Source organism: Amblyomma americanum, chromosome 1 (assembly GCF_052857255.1).
Source record: "Amblyomma americanum isolate KBUSLIRL-KWMA chromosome 1, ASM5285725v1, whole genome shotgun sequence".
NCBI classification, from domain to species: domain Eukaryota; kingdom Metazoa; phylum Arthropoda; class Arachnida; order Ixodida; family Ixodidae; genus Amblyomma; species Amblyomma americanum.
The window spans coordinates 178,658,898-178,679,609 of record NC_135497.1 but is presented as its reverse complement, the minus strand read 5'-3'; the positions used below and the strand labels follow the sequence as shown (position 1 = coordinate 178,679,609).

The following is a 20,712-nucleotide window of genomic DNA, read 5'->3' as shown; positions in this document are numbered from 1 at the left end:
CCCCTAAGGGTCGGCGAAAGCGACGGGCGGCGCGGAGCTGCAAGTGAGTCACGGCGGACGCGGCTGTGTTTAAGCCGACGACGCCGGAATGCTCGTGCTTCGGAAACGACCTCGTCTTCCCCTAAGTGGAACCATCTGCGCAAGTGCAGCGGCGGCCCTTCGTTCCCACGGAGCGCCGTGCAGTGCAGGTGACTGACCTTCGACGCCGATTGGGCCCCCATTCGGGCTTTTCATCACTGCTGCAGGGACAGCACGGACCATAACTTGCCAGGAGTGGCGATATGTGTGTTGAGGACGTCCTAGTAGGAGGATCCTAAAGGCTGGACACGTGATCGACTTCACAGTGATTACACGCATTTTAAATGAACTAAATTCCCCAACTAGGGGCCTGGGGACGCTATTTAAGGAGCAGTCTGGCATGTGATCAACCAGCTCCCGATCCCCTCTTTCGAACTCTGCAAAAATGTAAATAAACCCTTTCAGTCTCTTCCCCACCTCGAAGCCCATCTCGTCTCTACGTCACACCGTAGCAGCAGACTCCCGATCCGGAACCCGTGGACCTCGACCTGGCGAGAGATGGCCCAGCCGAGCCAGGGGCCAGCGGTGGGATCGAAGCGCAATCCCCCAACACTGGTGGCCTGCTATGGGGTTGGAGCCCCAAATCTAACAGTGGTTATGGCACTCGGCTGCTGACACGAAAGACGCGGGTTCGATCGCGGCCGCGGCGGTCGCATTTCGGTGGAGGCGAAACGTTAAGGCGCCCGTGTACTGTGCGATATCAGTGCGCGTTAAAGAACCCAAGGTAGTCGAAATTATCCGGAGCCCTCCACTACGGCGTCCCTCATAGCCCGAGTGGTTTTGGGACGCTAAACGTCATGAAACCGAACGGCCCAGATCAATTCCTTAAATTGCACTAATCACGACAAATATCCTGGCAGATATTTATGGAAATAAGCCATCCATGCCGGGAGAACTTACACGCACGTGCTGACACTGTCCGCACGAGACCCTCTTAATAAAGCTTGACGAAATGAGGCGCACGTACTTTCGTATACATTTCCGTAACAGCAATGGCGGGCAGCACATAGCGCGAATGAGTAGGCGATACGCGAAACAAGAGTACCAGTTTGCTAGACCAATCCATTGTCACCATCAGCACAGCTACGTAAAGCCAAAGACCTCTGCCAATTAACCCTCTGAGCCGGCCACACTACTCCCGACTCTGTCGCCCCCGTTCCCAACTCAAAGATATTCACTATAGATATGCGCTAAGAACTGCGCGCCCAGGCAGCAGCGACGCATTTTGATTGATTGAACAACTTTTGTTTCCATCAGAAAAGACGTTTCTTCCCGCCCCCGCCACGCATCGGGCCTGCAGGAGACGGGGTTGCGCGTCCGCGTTTAGAGGCTGGCTGGCAGTCCTTGCCTGGTAGCGGCCTCTTCCGCCGGATGGATGGTGTTGCGCTGGAGCTCAGGGTCCGGGCTTCTTAGCAGGGTCTCCCAGGTGTTCTCTACTATCAATATTTTTGCCCGCCCCGGGAGAATTTGCGCACTCCAAAATTATGTGGTGGAGGGTCCCTCTCTCCCCACAGTGTGTGCATCGATCATGCGACCTCAGCTCTGGGTACACACGGTAAGCCCATACCGGGTTCATAAATGTATTGGTTTGTAGCCGACTCCGCGCGACAGCTTCTCTATTTAATTTTGGGTCTTGTGGGGGCACCAACCTACTTCCCAATTTGTAATGGTCAACAATTTCCCAGTTATTTTGCAGGCGCTCCTCTTTCCCCCAGTGCTGGAGAGAGTTCAACGTAGAACGCAGGGCCAAGAGAGCCGAGGCTCTAGAGCTGAGGTTCGGTATATGGAGGTAATGTGACGGAAGTTGCTATATAGCGCTCGCCTGCCTAGGAACAAAAGCAAGATTCGTAGTGAGCGACAGTAAAACTGCCATTCAAAATTTCGGAAGAGGCCGGATCTCACCGGAGGCGGCCAAGATCCTTAGCCAACAACCGCTGGATAGGAAAACTCATTTAATTTGGACACCCGCACACGCCGCCGTCCCCGGTAACGAGGCGGCTCACGGGCTAGCCCCAGTTCTCTATTTACGGGTAGCCGTAGAGCAGCGACGCATGATGCAACCTATTAAGTCACAGAGCTGCTGCTGGAAGGTGGCGTCACGGTGTGGCCTTGCGCCCATAACGCCGCGGAGATCGCGCCTCGCAGCCTCCGCTGGCTTTAAGCATTCCAAAGCACGTAGCTCTGCTGAGAAGGATCGACGGGGCGCGGCGGAGGAAAATTCGCGGCATTAACCGTATATGCGTTCCCGCTTCTTCCTGTCACTAAGCACAGGCGCCCATAGTTTACCTCCACATAGAGACGAGGCGGCTGTCTCGGAGATCCTCGACGGACGGCCGCAGTCAGAGGAGGCGCGTCACTGGACGCGTCGAGTTCTCGCAATCGTTAGGCGCCGTATTCTTCGCCCGGATTCGTATATTTTTTCCCGCCGTTCAGTGGGCCGCTATAACAACGAACGAGACAAGCCTGCACACGGGACAAAAAAAGAAGTGGCGCCACGCAAGCAACTCGCCGAATGCCTGCAGATGCTAGACGTCTGCCGAGCATCCGACTTCTTTTTTGGCAAACGGCTCAATGGGTTGGGAAAGAGATGTAAAAAAAAAACAGAGCGAGAAGTGAGCGCCGATGTGTCACGCGCGAATGAATGCACGTCGAGAAGAGCTACAAAATGAACGACTCTACTGCCTGGCCGACAAGCATGTGCTGCTTAGCGACGCTGATTCTGTACGTAGAGCAGTGAAACCCATGGACCTGCAATATTTGAGAACAGGCTTTTTGAGGCATGAAGGTATAGCGGACGTCAGGAAACAGGCATATCTGGCCCGTTTTAAATGCTAAGAACGAACGCGTGTTCCGACAGACCGGTACCCCGAGTGACGCGTGCTGGCGGGCATATGACGCGCCGAGATGCCCAGAACTCAGTGTCACAACGTCGGACATGATAGCGTTTTCTGACGACTGATACAGCTATTACTAACGGTCAGCTGCAAGTCTATATTTATAACAACGCATACAATTGTAATAGTTAGTTAACTATCAAATATTTAGTCAACTGGTTTCCTACAGCTAGCCCAACATCCTAGTTTCCTGACGCCCACCATCACTGCCACAAAAGTCATCGTCATGCCTCAAAAAGCCTGTCTAAGTTTCGCTGAAACACCCTGTAGGCAAGCAGGGCTTTCGAAACTGGCTCGCAAGCTTGCATGGCATACGCACTGCCGCTACACCTCGATCACATGACAACAAATGGCGCACTCTCGAGAGCGCCCACTTAGCAGTGCACCATGGCTGTTACGATGGCACAGGTCCTCGTGGGCCAACAGGCAAACGCGAATGCACCCCATTCGCTCCAAAGTGCAGACATATCGAGCGGAAGACTAGGCTACAGGAGAATCGACGAGCCGGGTGCGGCCAGGTATGTGAAAGAGCGCAGTTGGGCCCTCGGCAACGCTCTGCGGAGCGCTCCGTAAATCAACAAGTACGACAGTACGGCGGGGAAGGAAAACAGCAGCTGAAGCTGCGCAGACTTGAGCCGGAAGCCCGACGGCCGCTGCTGGCGCGGGGCCCCGAAACAGAACGGGGCCGCGCCGTCAATCGACCAGGGCAGCCGCCAAAGGCCGCGGCCGTCTCAAACGGAGGAAGCCCCGACATGGGCCACGCGCTTCTATAATCGCGGCGGCTTCAGGGCTCGCTGCGCCGCCGTCCGCAGCCAGCATGCACTCCGCGCCGGGAAGTCTCCGACGCAGCCTGCCAGCGCGCCCCCGAAGGACCCCCGCGCAGCAGCGAGGCCAGAACCTCCCGCGAGTACAATGGCGGAGACTTTTGTTTTAATCCGTACGCAGCCCCGCTGAGGATGACGAAGTTGGCTTTCCAAGAACGACAGGAAAAACGTGGGTTACACACACCGCAGTCTAAGCGTTTTCTCCATCCTTTGTATATACAAGGCGAACGGTCCACAACAGCGTTGTTTCCGCTGGTTACAGTAGCCGAAACGTCGCGTAGGCAGAGGATACAAAAACGACTGCTCATGCACGCATACGTGTGGAAAACAACTTGTCAGCACATCCGCGGCTTTATTTCAGAAGACTACACATTACGCTACCATGGCATAATGTGGACCGGAACATGGGGATATACACAGACAGCATTATGCTGTGGTCAGAAGCAAGTTCAAAGAAAGAACCGGCAAAAGGCGCTATTCGAAGAGTACAAAGAATACTGAAACCCGCGGCAGGTGAACTGACTGAAAGTCATTCGACAGAAATAGAAGATCACTGAACGCCGCACCGTCAACTCGAACGCCTTTGACGGCCCGACCAGAGCCGGCCAGATCAAGCAGCCGATTGACGAACACATCACGAGAGTACAGGATGTGCATTATATTACCGGAAAGTGCAGGCATGATATTAATGGCTGCCGTCCCCACCCGTACACGAAAGGGATCGATTTCTCGACCGACCAAGCAGGCAGGAAGAGAAGGCATCAAGTCGCGCGTAGCGGCCCGGCTCCGTCACGGAAACGACACGAGTCGTCTAACATTCCCTTGCATTGTAGACAGCCGACCTGCGGATGTGGGATGTAGATGTCGCGCGGCGAAGAATGCAAGGTGTCGATGTACAAAAGAAGGCCACTGTCAGGCAGAGGCTGCCGCAGCTTCTCGCCTGTCCCAGGAGTGACGTCTAAGGCGGACGGGTATTTTTCCACGAATGATTTCCAGCGGTCCACCTGTGTAATGCAAAACGAAGCGCTGTGCCCGACTACACCGTATCTAAATGCACGGATGGCCCTTCTCCTACCACTGCTGCACCAATGCAAAGACATGATACATATCTAGGAAAGCTAGGAAAGATGATGACTGATAGAGTGTGTGTGTGACACACACACACACACACACACACACACACACACACACACACACACACACACACACACACACACACACACACACACACACACACGCACACACACACACACACACACACACACACACACACACACACACACACACAAAGGTGAAAAGTAACTCCAAACGATGGAAGCATAGGAATTTTTTTTTTCATTGGTAAAATTGCGTAAACATTTCAGATAGGTGATTAGATGACGGAAAGCAGAAGAAAACCACATGTCTCCAGTGAAATCCGAACCGACGTACGACCTCCGCATGTGGCGTGCAGTACTCTACCAAGAGAGCTGGCTCAGATGTTTTTGGACGCCGGAACTTAATAGCGGCGCAAAATGGCGACACTTACAAGCGCTACAAGACGCCAGCTGCGTAACTAAGTCGGCGACACTAATGAACATTAAAATTTTTAAAATCGCATGAACTGGCATGTTTCAACGGGTCAGACTGAGCATGTTGGCACAACCGCATATGAATCACACCAGCGTAACCAAAAGTGGTCTGAAACGTGCAAATCTCTAGTAAGTCTTTCCGAGTGGTAACTTCTGCCTCCCATGCAATTCCTTTTATCAAGTCATGGAATTGAAAAACGCCGAATTCAAATGAGAGTTTGTTAATGCCCGCTCATCCAGGAGCCCAGCTTTCTGTGTATAGCTCCCTCCGGCGGCGCCGCACTACTTCCGCCATCGATGCACCAGTCTCCCCGTGACACAATAATAATAATAATAATAATTGGTTTCTGGGGAAAGGAAATGGCGCAGTGACATCGCATAATATAATTATGGCGACGGCTGACAGTGCGCTCCTCTGGCAACCTTTTGCTTGTGAAGCGCGTACCCTTAATGTTCCTTCACCTCGGGAGACAGCCACAAGTACGATGACGAGAGGTCCGGCTTGCTTGTGCATGAAGTGCGCAGTGGGTGTCGTCAGTAGCTACCATCATTCTCCAATAGACGACACGCAGAGTGCACCGACAGCGGAAGTATTGCATTGCCACTGGGTGCGGGTTTGTACAGAAAAGTAAACATTTTGACAGATTTACCTAACTGCACAGAAAAGAGACGGGCTTCTGGAAAAGAGGGCATGAACAAATTCTAATTTGAATGTGACATCTTTCACTCCGGTCACTTGGCAAAGCGAGTCACAGCCAGAGGCCACGAATTAAACACAGCGAACACCCCTCCTACTGCAAGTACACGAATTTCTGCCCCCCCCCCCCCCCCACTTTTATTCTTTTGATACCACGCATTAAACCATACATTTTCAAATGAGAGCTAAAATTAATGAATTTAATGAATACTGTACCACGAATTTCAGTGTCAACGCTGAATGGTTCACTGAACCGGAGAGTTTAGTCCCTCGCCACGAATTTTGGAAATACGATTTGATGTATTCGCGTTAGAAGAAGCGTATAAGATTGGAAAAGTTGGTCAGACATGCTAAAGTTGGCGCTTGTGCGTGTGTGTGCTCTCCTGCTCTCCTCGTTAACTGATGCGGTGCCATTTTTATCTTTAGCTTCTCGTTAGATCATTTTACTTCTAGCGCAAGTCCACTTTTCCTATCTAAAGCCATAAGAAAGGTGACTTGCTGGGCCAGCTGGCGCACATTAACAAAGACAAAAACTAGCGGGAAAAGAAACGCGTACAGCAAAACCGGGAAATAAATAAATAAAAAGAAAGGCACGCACCAAGACGCTGAAAACGAGTGACGAGTCTACGTAGAGTCAACGCCGACGCTACGTCACCGCTACATGTTTTCATATCACTGCTCAGCACCTTCCCCTTACACTTATCTCCTCCATCACCTCTCCGTCCGTAGCGAGCGGGACGGGACGACTGCACGAAACCGGAGGAACTCGGCTAAGGCGGCTAGCGCTGTAAAATACACATTTAGAACTGATAAATCACCATGGGTATGAAAACCTAAAGACAAAATCAGTGAATGCTTTCAACTTTCTGCACATGCGCACCAGCCATTTCACAACTGCGCGTTCTGACAAGCCCGCCTAAATGACGCAATATCACCATTCACTCTCATATACTCTCAATTGCAAAAGCGTAACTGAAGGAGAACACCGATACAGTTGCTAGTCCTTTCAAATTAAAAACGCCCTTTTAAACGCCCTAGCAGCCGACACACCCCTGTCCGAAGTCCCCGTCAATTTAGCCTTTCAACGATGCTTGTGCTGAACGTGAAGATCAGCAAAAATGCCTTGAAGCAATCATTTCGCCTAACTTATGCAAGGTGTAAATCGAATGCCGAACGCAGCCGACTAAACCCAATAAGACGGTTGAAGAGCTTCGCAAGGACTGTACGAACAGTTACATTTGACGCCAACTTCCCAACAGACAATATTTCACGTATCCGCACCAGTATGGCCAGCACAAAAGCAGCTTAGACTTCCGCACATTCCACTCCGCTGTTAATTGTATTTATACGTATAATTCAATCACGCGCTTCCGGACAGCGCCCACAAGTTTTGTTTACCGTTTTTCCACAACTCGGTACTCGCACGTAATTCGACGCGAAATTCCACAGCCCGACAGAGAAGAAATGACGGGCGCAGCTGCAACTGTAGAATGTGCAGAGACCTTCGAGGAGTAACGACACACCAGAGCCTCTGAGAACTCTGTACAGTGTCTTGTATCCACAAGCACTCAAGCAACGGCGATGTATTTCTTATCCCATGGTCTTAAACTTTTTTTCCGAACAAAACAAACCCCTTACTTTTCTGTGTATATTTCCACTGTGCATGAAGAGCGCTAACCACTTGCTGATATGAGTTCAGAGTTCGTATAACTTATGAATTCCTACCTCTCCTATCCATCACCGAATCCTGCAATTACTGTAGTTTGTGTCAAAAAGGATACAGCGAAGCAAACAGCGGAAAAGAAAAATATCACTCAGCCTTGCACACAACTTTATAGTTTATGTGGCTCACTTCACTGTGAGCTTGTGCAATTTCATCTTTCACTAAAGCCCGCTCCCAGCTGGCCTTTGCTGTGCTGTACAAATTATGAGGCCATTAAAATTACTTTAAAAAAAGAAATAAAACAATGAAGTCTGAAGCCGTTACGACATGCAGCACGAATTAGAAGAGAAATAAAAAACGCAAAGGTCGGCGCGCTCATTATTGACTTCGAGAATAAAAGGCACACTGTTGCCGATAGCGGCACGCGAGTAGGCGACGATAACATCGAAGCGGCCGTCAGGTCGGTTCATACAAGTTCACTGATTCGGCTCCCGCCAAATGGACCCGCTGCCACGCTACTCACATCGGCAATAAAGCAATTGTTCAATCGAACCCGACCGCGGCGGCTGCGTTTTTATGGAGGAAAAACGCTAAGGCGCCCGTGTGCTGTGCGATGTCAGTGCACGTTAAAGATCCCCAGGTGGCCGAAATTATTCCGGAGCCCTCCACTACGGCACCTATCTCTTCCTTTCTTCTTTCACTCCCTCCTTTATCCCTTCCCTTACGGCGTGGTTCAGGTGTCCAACGATATATGAGACAGATACTGCGCCATTTCCTTTCCCCCGCAAAAAAAAACAATTTAAACCAATCGCCACTACCAGGAATTCGGGACGAGCTCTTCTAGTTCCCTTGGCTGTCCGTCACCACGTGGCACACGGCTTTAAACATTAAAAACAGTGCGTTGACATCATCCGTGACTTAAGAATGAAGGACAATGACCGGGCGGCTGCAATAGGCTTAGCGGCGCTCCTAGCAAGGAGAGTGAGGCAAAACGCGACACAAATGTGCAAATCGTTGCCTTCTTTCCATTATTCATAGGTATAAAAAAAACGCAAACATTGCCGAACTATTTCCTACCATCCTGGCATAGCGCTCACAATTTTCGCGTTATCCAATACAAGATATTGGAGCTTAATCTGGGGTAAGAACACAGCTCCCATTAGTAACCAAATCTTAGTGCTACAAAAAAGTGCGCTCAAAGCGATAGCAAATGTGCCTACTTTTTCGTCTCCTGGTTTTCTATACTTGTAATATCACATGATCAAACTTATCTCGCTTTATGATTTTCACCTCCTCCAATTGTGCAAATCATTCTCCGAACGTCGAACGCTGTTCTTGGACGGAACCATCAACTTGAGTAAAAATACACACGGCCATCAAACTCGTCGTCACGAACTCTAGTACGTTCCACGTCCTCGCACTAATTGCGGATTTCAAACATTAAATTATGCTTTGCCTGCTTAACCGATTTGGCCTACCCAATTATTCCGATCGTTTGCCTTCGTACCTACAGACAAAAATTACGTTTATAACAGCCTTTTTCACCGTATGTAGTACCTTCTTTTCAATTCATTATGCAAACCTCTCTACTTGCTACTATCCATGCCATTGCAATGCTTTCACTGCTTTTTGAGATGAAAAATATTATAATTATCATACTCGTTACAGTTGGCAAGCTGTGTACAGATCTTATTCAATGTCTTGCCCAAATTGTCAATTGCAGAGGTGGTTTGTATAAAGCTAACAGCTCTTTGTTATCTCTGCCGCCGATGTAGTTCAGGGGATGGAAGCAGCGTGGTTACTACATTGCGGCTATTTTTCCCTTCTCCTCAGTCATGTGATGTATATATGCCCGAAATAAACTTCACCGAACTTGGCAAAATGTGAAAAGGCCACCTGAAGAGGAACACAATAAAATTTAATCATACTTAATACGCCAAAGGACCAATTTTTCCCCACCCCACGGCCAACATAAGACGCCCTTCCAAAATCAAGACATTACTCATCTTTGTAAAGAATGCACACAAAGTTAGCTCCACTAGCATCTAGGCAATCTTTGTGAGCATATTCGAACGGCAGGCACCCAGACCGAACCAGGCACCGTTAGATGCATGACCCACTACAGTCTAGGCACTGCAGTTCCACTGCCGGGCTTTGCGCGTAGCCTCGTTACGTGATATTTCCGAATTCCCAGCAGTCGTCGCGACTTCTTCCAGTTTTATAGTCACAGACTCAAATCTGTTGCCTTTTCGCCCATGCCTGTTGAATGGACATGCGTTTTGGTTCTATTTCGCAAGCGTGAACACACGGTTTTGAATATAACTGTAGGCCAGACCGAACGCAGCTTGCTCCACTGTCAGAATGTGTTGTACAAGTTCTTGCCTGCCGAACAGAGTGTGAAGCTGATGTTTTCGAGATCTTTTATGTAGCTCCTTTCATATTTTCTCAATTTCTTTACTCTTATTTGGGAACACCAAAACACTTGAGGGCACCCGTACTGCTTGCGTCTGTTCAAAGCTTTCTTCGTGTCTTGTATGTGCCTTGTACGTTCGGACTTCTGTAGAGCGGGAAAACACGATCAGTGCTATGAAGCAAGCAACACAAACTATTATCTTTACTTTAGCCCTTCAGTTATAAACTAAAATGTCGTGTTTCGCCCCACGTGTAGCCTGCTGCTAAAATCCTTCTCCCGTAAGAACATGGGGCGCAGAATTTCTTAAAATTCGCATAACGTAAGACCAAAAACCAATTTGAATAAACAAGCCCTCACGTTAATCTAGGAAGCCCGAGGCACAGTACTGGAAAACGTGGCGTGCAGAATTTCGCGCCTTTTCGAGCGCTTACTCGTTCACCAAGGCTCATTTTGCAAACTCCTTTCTCTGCTTAGGACAAGCCAAACTGGTCAGTACTCAACTCAACTGTAGTGGACATGTGGCGGGCCATACTAGCTAAATATCTAGTTAATACGATTTCACATTCAAAAGCTAGGGGCACCACGTAACGAAATGTCGCGTTTTGTCCCGTGCACGCGCTCCCTATACAGCACGCGCTGTACAAAGTTTCGCAAGAAGCAGTTACTTGGGAAGGCAACGCACACAGCCATAACAACAAGAAGGAAGCACTGCAAGCAACTTTCCGCTTTCACTTCCGTAAAGTTCAGGCTTCTAACGAAGACTCTTTCCCATAAGTCCTTCGTCGAGCTGAATAAATCAAGAAAGAAAGTCGCGCGATAAGCGCACCAACAGGAAGCAAATGCTACACGACGACGCAGAAAAGAAGAAAAAAAAAAGACAAGTCAGGCCTTGAGTACCGAGAGGGTTATCTAGCCGGGACGAAGGGAAAAGCGGAAAGCCCCGGAAGGACAATAGCGGAATATTATCATTTGGGCAGCACAGAGAGACGCCCTCAAAAACCCGCAAAAGTGTGCCGTTAGCAGCCCATCCAAAACAATGATCCCTTAATGCCGGGAGAGGCCCCGTGTGGCACAGTTTACGGAAAGTAGCGGCCACATAAAACGCGCAAAAAAAAAATAATAAAGTTACGAGCCCAACCGTACACGCTCATCGCCGAAGGCTCCCCCGCCTGTCGGCTGCGCACGCCAAGACTCATTCTACCATTATTATGCAAATAACTTGAGAGAAGGGTTCGGGCGGACAAGAGCCTTCCCGCAATGCAGGAACACCCAGCGCTTTTGATGAAAAATAAGATCAGACTGCATGGTGCAGAGGTCGCAGTCCCCGATTGCGTGCCAGAAAAAACAAGAAAATAAACAAACAAAAAGAAAATAAACAAACAAATATTACAGTGAGCATGCGTGACACTAATTACGTCAGAGAACGAAGTAGACCAAAAGGCTTGTCGGCAAATGCAAATTATATTTCCTTCTTTTCTTCCTTCGTAATGACATGCACTCCCTTCCTTCCACGTTGGAGGTTAGTGCGGATATTAGAAAAAAAAGGGGGGGGGGGGAGAGGCTCTCAGCACGCTCCAGAGTTGCAGCGGTTTTTCCTTCTGCCGTCTTTAATTATCATCATTAAGTCGGTTCATGGGTGTTATCGGACTTTCCGCTCAATCGCTAGAATGACATACCGACATTATTTCCAACCGCCACTGTTCGCACACGTCAATTCAAAGCGCCTGCCGATATCACGACTGAAGGCATGGGACCGAACCCCGGCACAATTTTCGGGGCACACAGTGCAGTGCGCCACTCGAGAGCAGAAGGCTGGTTTGGTTGGTTTGGTTTATGGGGGTTTAACGTCTCAAAGCGACTCAGGCTATGAGGGACGCCATAATGAAGGGCTCCGGAAATTTCGACCACCTGGGGTTCTTTAACGTGCACTGACATCGCACAGCACACGGGCCTCTAGAATTTCGCCTCCATCGAAATTCGACCACCACGGCCGGGATCGAACCCGCGTCTTTCGGGCCAGCAGCCGAGCGCCATAACCACTCAGCCACCGCGGCGGCTTAGAGCAGAAGGTGACGCCTGCCTTCAGGACAGGCCCCGACGAGACAGCGCCTGCAGCGGAGCCGTCCTGGAACGCCAGAGGGGCAAGGCGCCGCCGAATCGAGGTCGCCGTGCCACGGGGCAGCGTTTCCATCCCGGCACAGAAACAAAGTCGTCGTCGACCGGGGCAGTGCGTTAGCGGTCCGCCCGTGCCGGGGTGGTGTCCCGAAAAGCGTCGCACTGTAGCTACAGCAGCTAGAAGCATCAGTTCTTGGCCGAGCGGAGCACGGTACTCGTTGCTGTTCGCCTCGGATCCACCCCAGGAAAGAGAAATGTATACATTCGCGTCCTGTGCTTGCACAGAAGCAAGCCCTGATCGCGGAGATAAACTTGATTCTCCTCTGACACGAGCGAGCAAAGAAACTCGGACGCTCTGGCACATCGCGTCGCGCAGCCAGGTTGCAGCCACGTTTTAGACGTCGACGTCGGACAACGCTGTCGGTTGGTCTTCGGGGGTCAGAGAACATCAGCTGGCCGCTTCGAATAGGGCGGGGGGGGGGGGGGGGGGAGGGTTCGTTTCAAGAGCTCTGGCTTGATTTCGTTCTGGCACGCAACGCAGTCCGCGTGTCCTAAACGGTTCAAGAGTGAGCGCTGTACGCACAACGTGGCCAGGTGAGCATGCTTGCCGCCGGAAAATACGGTATACGCGTGCTAGACGCTCCCGCGGCCGCTGCTCCCAGGTACGAGGAAGGGGCCGTTACACATTCGGTCCCGCGACCTTCAAACGGCGCACAAACCGTTCCCTCCGCGCTCGCAGCGCGAAGAAGCGACTTTCAAACAAGAAGGGCGACAAAAGGAAAAAAAAAAAGAAAAGGGCGTTCTGCGTAGGGCAGCGAGTGAACCGGACGAGTCTGGCAGGTGACCTCGCGCCGACGCGTCATCCGAGGCAGGTCAGCGGATGCGCGAAGGAAAAATGGGGCGCGTCCTGAGCGCCCAAATGGCCGCAAACAGGCGCCGCTTGATGAACGCTACGCAGTCGTCGAACGACGCCGTTAACTGCGCTTAACCCCAGACAGCAATCAAATCAGCGGGGCTGCTGCGCAGTCTTCAGCGATCGGCTCGGGTGCAGGAACGCTGCGCACGTCGGGCTCGTACCCCGGCTCTTATACGGCCCAGCAATAAACACTGGGGACCCCGCAAACGACCGCAGTGAGATACGCCATCATACCGAATGGCACTGCAAAGCTAACTACGCAACGGGAGCCCACCGGCCACCGTAGATCCCTTCACCCTGGGTGGGCACGGAACCACGCAACACAGTATAGCATTTCGCCAAAGTTTCAATTGCCTCGAAGGTAATAAATCAACGCCACGCCCGAAGGACCGTCGCTACAACGGGGCAGTACAGCGAAAGAGGCTACACAATGGTTCTACACAGTCAAAATCGCGTTTACTGAACTTCTGTTGATTGTTCGTTATGCAATGATTTCTCATCAGCTTGACCACGAATGAAACCAGGTTGCAGAGCCGACCACCCCGAAACCACGACATAAAACCACGAAGCGCGCGCACAGAGTAAGCTCCCGCGCTCCTGAATTGAAAAAAAAAAGGAGAAAAAAAAAGCATGATGGCGGATATAAATGCAATTAAGACATAAGTTACACGAAAATAAATTATGCAAGAAGCTGTTTTCAGCGAACAGTGCTCAAAAGAAGCCGCCCTCACACAGAGACGCTGAAATTAACAAAGCAATTAAAATTCGTAAACCATTTACTGCACAGTTTGATTACTTGACGCTCCAAAGTTGGCCAAAATATTGCGTATCCGCACGACCATGTGACTTGCACCTGAACAAAGAATCACGCCAGGTGCGATGGTGCTGCAGGTCGACCACAGAGGAAGTTTTAAACTCGCTTTTCCCCAAGCAGCCACGGACGCTATCGAGCGCATGCTTCCGTTCATCCAACATGTATTCCAGGCGCGCCAGAGGGAACGAAACTGGTCCCATCTTGGAGGCGGCCGTAGGCGTCCACACAGTATCTGATGTCCAAAATTAGCGCCGTATCTTAGATCTCATAGTTTTCGCATAGCGCGTTCCGCTACCGTGTCCGCTTACACGGGGCCCTGCTGCGCCAGCACCTGGCATCTCAGAGCCACATGCGCATGCGCGGTTTTGTTTAGCTTGGTTTACGGGGGTTTAACGTCCCAAAGCGACTCAGGCTATGAGGGACGCCGTAGTGAACGGCTTTCGACCGCCTGGGGTTCTTTAACGTGCACTGACATCATGCGCGGACGGCGCCTCGGATCACAGATTGCGTTTAAATGTAACCTAAACGACTGACGGCTGTTGCGCAGTTCAGCGTATCCGGCACACAGCGTATCGAAGTTAGTTGTAAGCGGGTGTCACTGTACAACACCTGCGACGCACGCTGCAGATTTCAGCCCAAAATGAGAGAGACCAGGCTGTCTATCATATGACATGGCTTTAATTGGGCACCGTCGGAACTGCGCGCATGCTGACAGAAATTCACGAGCGCATCTTGCCTCTTTTGGCTTAAAATGTCGAACGCTAAACGTACAGCGCATAGAAACGAAAAAATTAATGTGGATTAGTCCAGCTAATCCAGGATATACCAAGCGAAAACGAGATTACGGTCTCCAGTGGCCCACGGAGCCGGTTGTGCGCCTTTCCTTTCCTGAAAATGAACGGTCTTTGCAAAGTTGTCACCGCCAATGAACTCTATGAACGCCGTGGGCTGACTTGTTTTGTTTGGTTTTTGAGGAAAGGAAATGGCACAGTAACCGTCTCACATATCTCGGTGGACGCCCGAACCGCGCCGTAAAGGAAGGGATAAAGGAGGGAGAGAAAGAGGAAAGAGAAAACTGAAAATCGAAAGTTGGATATTGAGGAAAGGCGCGGCGCTGCGCACCGGCGGGGCGGGACACCTGTGGCTCGGTGCTACTAGTGGCGCATGCGCACTAGTGACTAGGGCGCGAGCGAGAGAAACTGCGCAGTGCGTGACGTCAATCGTGCTCCGACATACGCCGGCTCGCGCGTAGCGCGGTGTTGACTATCGCAGTGAAGCTTGTCGCTTCAAAAACATGGGCGGTGACGCTGAGCATCCGTGTACGCCGTGCATTTGAGGGCGTTATGTAGAACTCCATAGCTGATTCGGAAAGAGAACGGAATGAACAAACTGCCTAAACGCTGGCGGCAGCTGCGTCAAACTATTCGTATCTTCTCAAAAAATAAAAGAAATAAAATCTAGACTCGGCGACAAAGTAAGGACAAAAATGTGCACAATGAAAAACAAAAGGATTACAGCATAATTGGTTTTGACAAAAGAAGTAGCGTGCGCTTATGAGCGTTGACGGAAACAGAGCAAAGCCTTACCGACGCAGATACACAGTTAGGCACGCACGAAGCTGATCTGAAGCTGTTGAAGCGCTGAAGTATTTTTTTCCTCCGTCATTTAGCGCATCGCATATCGCTATTAACGGCGCAAATGGTTAGCTGCCGTTACTGGCGACATTTTGGACACCGCAGTACCGCAGGCCAGCTAAGTCAGAGGCCACGTCTGGATCACATAAACTCTAGCCACAATATTGACATACAGAAATGGTATACAAAAAATTGGCTGTTGTTTAGCTCTGGTTAAACCTGGAGTGACGCGATAGATACAGCTGGCAGAGTGGAACTCGCTCAGTCGAATTGCAAAGTCAGTCTTTCGCCGCTCTGTTTCGCTGGGCGTTCATTTTTCATCTTCGTCCTGGACGTGGATTCACTCTCTCCCACCCTAGGGTGCCTCGATGAAGCGCCGCCGGGGTGGAGACAACTTCAGCGGCGCCGCCATACTGAATAACACGGGATCAGCGGCGCTAGCGTTTGTAACGGCGCCCGTTCATGCTCTAGGCGCGCTTCAAAGTGCTTTAACTTGAACGGCCTTTTGCAGCGAGAGCTACACCGGGCTACCAGTCGAGCATTTCGCGATACATGGGAGAGGCCAGTTTGTGATTCAATATGGCGGTGTCGCTTAAGTTGTCTCCACCCGGGGCTGGCATCGAGCACCCTATCCACCCTCCCTCCACTCCTCCCCCACTCGGATTCGCCGGCGCGCAGCGCCACGGGCAGCTGCTCCGCACTACGTGACCAGCCACGGCGCCGCCCCGCTGAAGGCTCGAAATGCTAGCGTAGGCGCGCCCACCAGCTGCGTGCTCCGACATCACTCCGCGCATGCGCACAGCTGACGGAGCGGCGTGCCACGGCTTAGCGCGCAGCCACGCTGACCTCGCGAAGAGGGCGGCGTAATGTAGCTCTCGCTACAAAGGCCGAACGCCAGTACACACAAGATATGCGGCACTGAATGCATATCGCATGGGTGGTGACTACCAAAATACCCGACGAGCAATACAGCACTGAGCACCTGTCATACCATGATTCGTCACGTGTACACCTCCTCAGACGACGAAATAAAAATAGGGACACAGTGAGAAATCATTTGACTGAAATTCACGAGACAAGAGAGGCAGGATTACAGAAGAAGCCGCAGAGAGTACAGCGGGCACAAAATAAGTGTGCAGTGGTCACGGACGCTGTGAAACGGGTTATAAACGGTGTTTAAAATTAGATCTCAGAAATATTAAAGAATATATTACAAGCACTCGAAAGCCGTTTCTTTTTTTTTTTTCTCATGCAGGTTTATGCGATCGGGTGGACACAAAACGAGATAACTGTCGTCGTCAATCTAGGGGTCCTCAAATGAACGAACTTTTATCGGCAGAAAAAGGCGTATACGGCCATATCTGGAGGGTTGGGAAGGAGTTGAATCGCTAGGTGAAATTAAAAGTGGTGCGTGTTGGAAAGATGATGATGATGATGGATTTTTATGGCGCAAGGGCATCTATGGCCAAAGAGCGCCATGGCACAAGGTATTTTTTCAAATTCTCAAGGTGGGGTCGGAGACCCACTTCCCAAGCATTTCACCCTAAATAAGCCGAGCACCAGACCAGGGGAAAGCTTGTACCCATTGTATCATGGTGGGTACCCGGCGGCACTGGGATCGAACCCCGCACCTCCCGCATGCGAGGCGGATGCTCAACCACTTGTCCACCGCTGCGGTGTGTCGGAAAGAGGGTAGCAGTAACCCCCTAAGTAGGGTTACCCAAGCAGCCTCACCTGCTCGTACAAGGCCACTTCGACTACCATAGGCAGCAATGTCCTCCTTAATATGGTGGAGGCCGACAGAAAGCAGTAGACTAACTGCATTGGCATCTGCGGGCACGGCGTTTTTAGTAGCCAAGGCGTCCCTACCTCGATCAAAGAAAGATCAGTACGTGCAATATTAGGTTCACTAGGCCTGGTTAGCAATTACGGTAACCGTACGGGCATTTGAGTAACCTGCGGTCATGTCGGATCGGCGCCGACGACCGTGGCGACACGGCGCGAGCCATATCTTTGGGGAATGTGGGCGGCGTGGGCAGCATTAGCACAAAGCTGTTAATAATAATGACTCGTCCCACACGAGAGAGTTGGGTGGTGTCATCGAAAATGTCCTGATCATGAAGACGACGGCGACTTGCGTTCCTGAGGTGATCTAATCGAAAACGCACGATGACAATGTTGTTTCTGATATCATGGAGCTTTGCGAGCCGCATATGGGACGTTCCTCGTCAACGAGGTCTATAGCGGAGGAGAGAAGTTAAGTAGGCGCGCCCCGGCCGCTTTATGATTTGATTCCCTGTGCCGCCATCATTATGGCCGGAGTCCATATAACGCGAATGTTTCAGCCACGGCCTTCAAAATGGATATCATAATAATGCGGTGGAGCTTGGTCGCGACTAGTTTGGTAGAGGTAGGTAGATTTAATTGAATCAAATAAAATCCATCAATAAGCATTTTAGTACCTGCAGCTAGCGCGCATGTTTATATTGGAAAATTAAACGCGGTTGTATGTAACCGCGCCATTTGACAGGATTCCCATAGCACGTATACAGTCCTTGCCAAAAATAACCGATCAAAGCCGTGAAGAAGGCCACTTATGGCGGCCCTTAAGCTCTAAGTCTGTGCAAGGTAAGGAGAACCTTGGTCCTCACCTTTCGGGACCTTTTGGTCCGTCTGAGTGCCGTAAGGGCTCTCCACAATACGGCTGAGAAGCAAACCGCGTCGCTCGGATAGTTTCGCCAGAAGGCTAATACGTCTCCAAGATATTTGGCTCCAAATTTCCGACTATATCTGCGTAATTACGCTTTCAGAGCGGTGACGATCGCCGCAAAACTCCTCCCTGGTGTGACGCAGCTGCAGCGCATGGCGCTTCTACAGACTTCGCCAGGCGAGAGAGAAATGGGAACACTTAACAGCTTCACCTATCACTCTACGCCGTTGGCAGACGAAATACCGTGCGCAACAGCTGCGTCCCACAATTAAGGGAGGAGTTCCCGCCTCGCATGCCTAATTACACGGATTGAGTTCGAAATTTGGAGGTGCATATCTCGGATCTCGAGCGTGCAGTGAGAATTCTGCCAGAAGTTACAGTCTAGGAATAAGACCACCTCTAAGTCTCCGATATAAACATGCAAGCTAACTGAAGTTACTGAAAAGTTTATCAACTGATTTTAGTTACTTAGGGGATTGACGACGAAAATTATCTTAGGCGCGTCCGCCTGGCCGCATAGTTCAAGTGATAATAATAATTGGTTTTGGGGGAAAGGAAATGGCGCAGTATCTGTCTCATATATCGTTGGACACTTGAACAGCGCCGTAAGGGAAGGGATAAAGGAGGGAGTGAAAAAAGAAAGGAAGAGGTGCCGTAGTGGTGGGCTCCGGAATCCTAGTAGCCCACCACTACGGCACCTCTTCCTAAAAATGACTTTTGTGTACTGCTCCCAGTTTGGGTCTAAAAAATCCTGAAAGCCTAATTTCGAAAACATGAAAGTGCCAAGGGCTGCCTCCGAGGTCATCGGTAGACAAACTCCTGCACAGGCTGCACAAAGCAGACATCGTGTTGACCGGAGGGTTGAACAGGACTGCCGTCTTAATTGGTCCACGCGCTGCCCAACACGCTAACCTAGACCTGCATTAACCACACTCAGCCCTAGACCTGAGAACCCAATGAGTTAATCTAGACCATTCAATGCCTTAGAAAACGACACATGCTACTGTATTCTACAGCGCTTATTTTTCCTTTATTTCTGAGAAGCATAAGGGCTTGACTGCCATACGTACGTACAATTAATAAAACAGCCTTACACACAAAACATCCACGCTGTCTTCAGGCACTTCTTTTAATGAATTAGTCGAAAGATGACGCCAGTTCATGAAATGGGTGTGCATGTAGTTGGAAACAACCTTTTTTTTTTGCCTTTCCGTCAAGCTCAACAGCCAAAAACGTGATGCCATGAATGAAACCTAGAACACGCAAACCAAACTCTAAAACAAATAAGTGAACAGGATAACGCCTTAGAGTTTGCCTGTGTGCTCGCCAAATACAAAATGCGCCCAAGTTTCAGCGCGTTCAAGCTCTCTGCCTAGCTCTCCGGTACATATTACAATTTAACTTTCAGCTATTTTCTTTACAACTAATTCCTCCTGTTCCTCACGAATATTTCCGTCATTGCTCTTCATTTCTTTTTGCTGAACATGACATGGAAGCGGTTTTGATAAATTCGCAAACTGAATAGTGTGCCCCAGGATAAAGCTACACGTAAACAGAGCACCGTTAACTTGAAAAAGTAACGAGCCTTATTCTCCCAGGGCAGCATCGTGTTAACGCCAACTTCGAAAAAGGCGCACCGATTATTTTTTTCCTTCCTAACGCACCATGACGTGGGCGATAAAAGCTCTCAGCCGCGAATGCGTGCCCCGGCGTCAACACTCAGCCACTTCGATCGTTCAGGTATCCGCAAAAAAAAAAAAAAATCACATCGTCGTCACAAATTCAAGCTTCGACCCGCTCACTCCCATTACGTGGCCGCGGCCAACTTCGACAGCGGGCACGCAACAAGCTGTTAAATGTGTACCGGTGACAGTGACAGCGCCGCGGGACTTTCCCAGACGCACCTTTCGAGAAGTAACTTCTTCCTCGAAAATTCAGTCAACGGCGACACTGACCCCAGCACCGGTCACAAGAAAAAAGAAAGACGTGCGTCTAACGTATTTAGCAATCTCTACCGTTCTTCCTCTCCCCACTAGTGGCCACTGACCTGGCAATATCTTGGCGTCCCCCAGGGGAAATCTGGAAGCGTCGAAGATGGGACGCTTGGCCGCCGGGCTGTCAGCTTCGTTCATGGTGCTAGCGAGGCCGCGTCACCGCCTGAGTTTTCTGCAGAGCTCGAGTCTCCGCAGCACCGCCGCTAGACGAGATGCGATGGAGCTTCGGACGCGCGAGAGGTAGGCGCCGCCGCTCTTCTAGGACAAGGTTACTATGAGGAAGATCAGCGACTGCTTATCCACAACTTCGCGCAGCTACTGCCGCTACGCCACCAGCCGCCATTCTCGATTTTCCGCTGAGCGCCCGTGGCGCCATCTCGCCGCACCGC

At 50.6% G+C, this 20,712-nt stretch overlaps 1 protein-coding gene across 1 annotated transcript in view; it reads right to left on the bottom strand.

The window, feature by feature from the left end:
• The window catches only part of LPCAT (lysophosphatidylcholine acyltransferase), a 104,784-nt gene extending 84,103 nt beyond the window's left edge, over positions 1 to 20,681 (bottom strand). Inside the window, exon 1 of the mRNA XM_077647879.1 lies at positions 20,377 to 20,681. Coding sequence (XP_077504005.1) covers positions 20,377 to 20,461 — 85 coding nt within the window. The 5' untranslated portion in view covers positions 20,462 to 20,681. The remainder of the gene's footprint in view (positions 1 to 20,376) is intronic.
• Positions 20,682 to 20,712: the final 31 nt, after the last annotated feature.